Raw genomic sequence first — 5313 nt, 5'->3', positions numbered from 1 at the left:
CAGCATACCTCTCGAGATGAGCTGTCAGGGCGACAGATGGGTGCCTCCGTTCCCCTCAGAAGAGAGTCTCCAACCACCACTACCCTACGTTTCCTTCTCGCAGTGGTGGCAGGAGACTGCTCAACCTTGGTGGTGCAAGGCCTGGTCTCCTCCACTGTGGGGGGTGACTCCTTGTCTCCTGCTGAAAGTAAAGTGTAACGGTTATGTAACAACACAGTGGGAGGGTTAGGAGCAGGCGTGGAACACTGCCTGCTGCCGGAAGTAACCAGCTGCCAGTGCTCACCCTGCACCACTGCCTCCTCCATAAGTGGCTGGTCAACAGTCCCACATCCTAGGACAGTGACCTCCGTGGACTCCACAGGAATACTGTCCAGGAATTCCTCATGGCTTCGAATGCTCCTCAGCCTGTAACCAGCTAATAAGTAACCAGCTAATAAGCTCATTGTACTTTATACAGGTGCAAGTGAACCATGGATATGTCTACACAGGTATACAAGACCTGAGGTCTTAGGTTGGCTGTGTCAGCTGACTCAGACTCATGGGCTGAATGTCTAAAAATTGCAGTGCAGATGTTTGGGTTTAAGCTCTGGGACTCTCCATTTTCACAGGGTCCCAGAGCTCAGGATCCCACCTGAACCCAAATGTTTACTCAGCAATTTTTCAACTGTGGAGTTAGAGACCTGTGACCTTGAGTGAGTTGACCTGGGCTAATCACAGGTTTTTTAATCTTGATATAGATGCACTCTGACCTTGCACATTCAATCACACTACTTAATGCCTTCCGACTCCAACTACACCCAGTGCCCTGTATATTCTAAGTAACCAGGGTGTGACAGCATCTTGTCACAGACCAAAATTAAAGAAGAAATAGTAAAAGCACATATAGGAAAAACATTCTGAGCTATTTGTTACATTTTTTATTTTATTCTGAGAAAATTACAATTCACCAGTCAAATATATATCTAAAGAATAGAGAAACTGATGCTGATGTAAATTCTAGTAGTTTTCCTGCTCTCTCAGTCAGGCAAACAGGATTGAGAGGAATGGGGTTGTTCTTGCTTCTGGGAAAGGGTGGAGGATTTTTTTTTTCTGTCTGTTTGGGGACTGTATTGTTTTATAGATCCAGATTGGCATACACTGGCCTTCTTGTTATAGTCGTTTTGCACAAGATACGTATTTTACATTCTGTCTTAGTGCTTAAATCTTGAGGAATAGGCATTTTCAGTCAAATTAAGTAAATGAGTGCTTATAAAAGATATGAGTTTAATTAATTAAAATGGACAAGATTCACACTGATGTACAGGGCAATAATAATTATATCAGAATAACTCCCTATGTGGACACTCATATCTGGAACAAAAGAGCCTTCTTTTGATTTAGCTTCATCCACTTTCAAAATCCACTTTGAATCACCAAATTCTTATTCTAAAAGTGTCCGCATGAGAAATTATTCCAGAGTTATTATTCCGGAATGGCTATTTTAGTATATTTCCAAGTGTAGACAAGCCCTAACAATTTCTTTTAACATTATTTTGAAGTTTCCTCAAAGCAACTAAAAGTGTCAATAGCACGCTGTGATACCAAACAAGTGAATAATATTTGATTAATTAAACACATTGTCTTATAAATTAGGCAGCATATAGATTTATCATTGAGTGGAATAATGTATACATTATGTCTAAGAAAGTTCTGTTTTGAGGACTCTCTCTCTCTCTCTCTTTCTCTGTGGGTGGGTGTATGTGTATGTTTGCATGAAACAGGCCGGGGAGGGGCATAGTCTGGGGTAGCCACTCCTGTGCTATTGCTAATAGATTCATGCTCCATACACCCTTCTAACAGAGACTTAATCCTTCATGCAGACTCTCATACTTTTCTAGTAGACTACTCCATCTCACACAGTGCACGGTAAGTTTAACCAAAGAATGAAAACAGGATCTGATTTTATGAGAAATAGTTTTGTTTTGAGATGTGTTTGTTAGCGAATTCTGGCCACACAATGTCTTTGATGCTGTAACTAGAAAGAGATTTGTCCTCCCATCATGTTGCCATTTGCCAGTGGCCTTGTATCCATATTTACTAACATTATTTGTTTGGTAAGACTTTAACCCAAATAATTTAGAGAATTTTTATTGCACTGAGGAATATAGCAAAGAGAAGCTTAGAATGCAGTGAAGAGGTTGTTAACTTGCATTAGCCATGTAAGAGAAAGAGAGATCATGAAACTTTGGAAAACAATAGTATAGAGAAAAACTTTTGTATACCATTGATGGTGCTCTAACAACCAATCTGCACAGCATAATCTGTCAAAGCAAAAACAAAGTAGAGATTTGTTGCAAAAGATGGCATTGTATGTCTTCAGTCTATCGATCTCAAGTTGGTGTAATAAAACCACACATGAATATCTCACAAACAAAAACTTATTATAGTAAAACCAGCCATCTGTGAAGAGTGCAGAGACAGGGTGCCTTTTGTAATTAACAGTGCCGATTTCTGATTGCTCCTTTCTGACAAAGAGTAAGAGTAGCACATCCCTTGGTCTTATATTTGATTAGCATGTAGGGAATGCTAATGAATTAACGTCTGTAGAGAGATTTGAGGTAAACAGCAATATTCACGATAAGTATTAATGTATATTCTTAGTGATGGCACTATCTCTGCAAACTTTCAGATATGTTTAATAAAGGCGTTATAAATGCTGCATGGATAATAGTTAGGAATGATTGATCCAGTGGGGCATGCCTTCGGCTGATGCGAGTGGCCTTCATGACAGATGCATATTAGTAATTAGCAGTATCTGTGGCTGTGTGTCTCTGCAGCATGCCCCCGGCTAAGTGTGCGAACTGTCTGTCTCTCTAGGGCTCGGGGGATGCCAAGGGCCCCTCGCTCCTTCGCCAGGACGCTCCATCCCTGAGGCCCGGGCAGACAAAAGGCTGCCGCAGCAGTTCCAATGAGATGAGGGTCTCCCGAGCCCTTCCACTGAGCCTCCTGCTCCTGGGCTGCCTGTGGGGCGCCGCCAGCGGACAGGCCCGAGGGGCCGGGGAGAAAGCGGAGCGCCCAGCGCCTGGGGCGCAATCCGGGCAGTTCTCCACCCGGGAGCAGCATGTGTGCAGCTGGCAGCGGGTCCGAGGAGAGGAGGTCACCGAGCTGCAGCTGAGCTGCCAGGCGCCTGGAGGGGGCGGCGGCGAGGGGCTCCGGTGCGTGTACCGGGGCCAGCCGGAGCGCTGCGCCGCCTACAGCGCCAAGAGCCGCCAGTACTGGAAGCAGATCGTGGGCAAGCTGCGCCGGAAGCGCCACCCGTGCCAGGACAGCAGCCCGCTCAAAGCCCGGCTCTGCGCCAAGGGCCCGCCCGAGGCGCACCTGCGCCCCGCGCCTCCCAGCTCCGCAGCAGGCGGAGGCAGAGCCAAGAGCCGGGGCCCGGAGGCGCCTACGCTGCCGCAGCAGCCCGGGGCTCCCGGCGCCAAGGCGATGAGCAGCGGGGCTCACGCCGGGGTCCTGGAGAAGCGGGGCAAGGCGGGCAAGAGGAAAGGGGGTCCCGGCTCCCCGCTGCCCCCGGAGAAGCGGCCGCCCACGGCTGAGGGGAGCCCGGAGCCGCCCACGGAGCTGAGCGAGGACCTGGCCGAGACCTATTGCGCGGAGCAGTGGCACTCGCTCTGCAGCTTCTTCGTCAACTTCTGGAACGGCTGAGGCGGGCGGGCGGCAGCGGGGGGTGGAGGGAGGGTCGGGCCCAGGCGGGTGGATGGAGGGGGGCGAGCGGGGGTAGGAGCGAGCCCCCGTGGGACAGCCGGGCGGGGGAGGGGCATCACTTACTCATTCGTACTAACCCTGCAGCCACTGCTAACCCAGGGCAGGCGGGAGGGAGCTGGGCCCAGGACCGACAGCTCCCTCCCTACCCCCTAAACGAGCACCAATGCGGGTGTTGCCCGCGCTGCCGTGTCAAAGATCGCTGCTGTGGGGCCAGGTGCGCCCCCCTCAGCCTAGGCTCCAGTTACACCCAGGGCGGCTTTCTGTATTGGCACGTTGACTCGCTGGGAAAGGACTGCCCCGTATGCAGCAGAGGCAAACGTGTGCCCGTGACTTGTATTGCATAAGATAATGCCGCAACATTAATAAAGATGCCACTCTTTTACAGCAAGCTTTGTGTGGTCTCTGATTGGCCACAGCCTGCTCGTGGCTGTGATGCCGCAACCCAGCCCTGCAGCAACTTACATGCTGACAAGTATCAGCGGGTAGCCGTGTTAGTCTGAATCTGAAAAGCGGCGAGGAGTCCTGTGGCACCTTATAGACTAACTGAAGTGTTGGAGCATAAGCTTTCGTGGGCAAAGACCTGACATGCGTCTGATGAAGTGGGTCTTTGCCCACGAAAGCTTATGCTCCAACACTTCAGTTAGTCTATTAGGTGCCACAGGACTCCTCGCCGCTTTTACACGCTGAGGAATCAATGCCTTAACTGGCTGTTAACATGATTCCCTGAAGGTGGATGAGGGTCACCAGATCCTGAAAAACTTCCCGCCTACACAGCACTGGCGCAACAGTGACATTATAGCCCCTTTGAGTACATTGTATAAACCTGTCATCCTCATGAAGCCGGGGGCCATTCATATAAGACTTATTTTCTAGTCTATTGTGAAACACTCCAGAGACAAAAACGTCAATATTTATGTAGCTACAGAAGCTGTCACCATAAACTATTGCTTTCTCTGTTCCTTGTATCCTGCATTGTGGAGCTTCTGAGAAACAGAAGGAGCCTGCTTTCTCTGGGTGCCCTGGGAACATATTCTTTCTTCCCTCCATATATGCAAATACAATATTTTTCAATTAGTATGCATTAAAATACCTACTCTGAGTCAGAGTTAGTAGAAATTAAGTGTAGGTACTTTTTAAGGTTATTATTTAACTCTCTTTGCCTGCCTACTATTGTTTTTCAAGCTCCCTCTCCTTTTCTTAGCACTTCTGTAGCACCATTTATATCAGTTTCCAGAAAAGAAATTGAAATAGTTCTGTCTCCATTGAGCCAGCTTGAACCTGTTTTTCCTCAGGCACGTGTTAACTGTTCCCTCAGGCAAGTGTTAACTGTTCCAGTTCACTTACAGTCTCACATTTAGTCTCACCTTTGTTTTATTTCCTACCCTGTGTGTATTTCCCATTCAATTAATTTATTGCACATTGTTTTGTGTGGCTTCCATGGGATTCCATCATGGAAACCCTCAACCATGGAACTAGCCTTTCCTCAGTGGGACTATTTGAAATTTTTTTTTTCAAATCAGGTCCATATCAAGTTAATTGAATTTTGTAAATAGAAAGCTAGGAACCAAG

The 5313-nt window shown here is 47.8% G+C and overlaps 1 protein-coding gene across 1 annotated transcript; it reads left to right on the top strand.

Moving 5' to 3' along the window:
- The first annotated feature begins 1751 nt into the window (after nucleotides 1–1751).
- On the top strand, nucleotides 1752–4132 carry FGFBP3 (fibroblast growth factor binding protein 3). The gene is made up of 2 exons (XM_075935138.2): nucleotides 1752–1905; nucleotides 2857–4132. Exon 2 carries the CDS (start codon nucleotides 2953–2955, stop codon nucleotides 3682–3684), a length of 732 nt encoding a protein of 243 aa, XP_075791253.2. The 5' UTR covers nucleotides 1752–1905; nucleotides 2857–2952; the 3' UTR covers nucleotides 3685–4132.
- The last annotated feature ends 1181 nt before the right edge of the window (nucleotides 4133–5313 follow it).

This window comes from Pelodiscus sinensis, chromosome 8 (genome assembly GCF_052426305.1).
Source record: "Pelodiscus sinensis isolate ZL-2025 chromosome 8, ASM5242630v1, whole genome shotgun sequence".
NCBI classification, from domain to species: Eukaryota; Metazoa; Chordata; order Testudines; family Trionychidae; genus Pelodiscus; species Pelodiscus sinensis.
Note: the sequence above shows the minus strand (reverse complement) of the source record. Positions and strands in the feature narration are given on the sequence as shown.

Coding starts and splice junctions, on each gene's coding strand:
- FGFBP3 (XM_075935138.2), top strand. CDS start 2,953: ATGAGGGTCTCCCGAGCCCTTCCACTGAGCCTCCTGCTCCTGGGCTGC.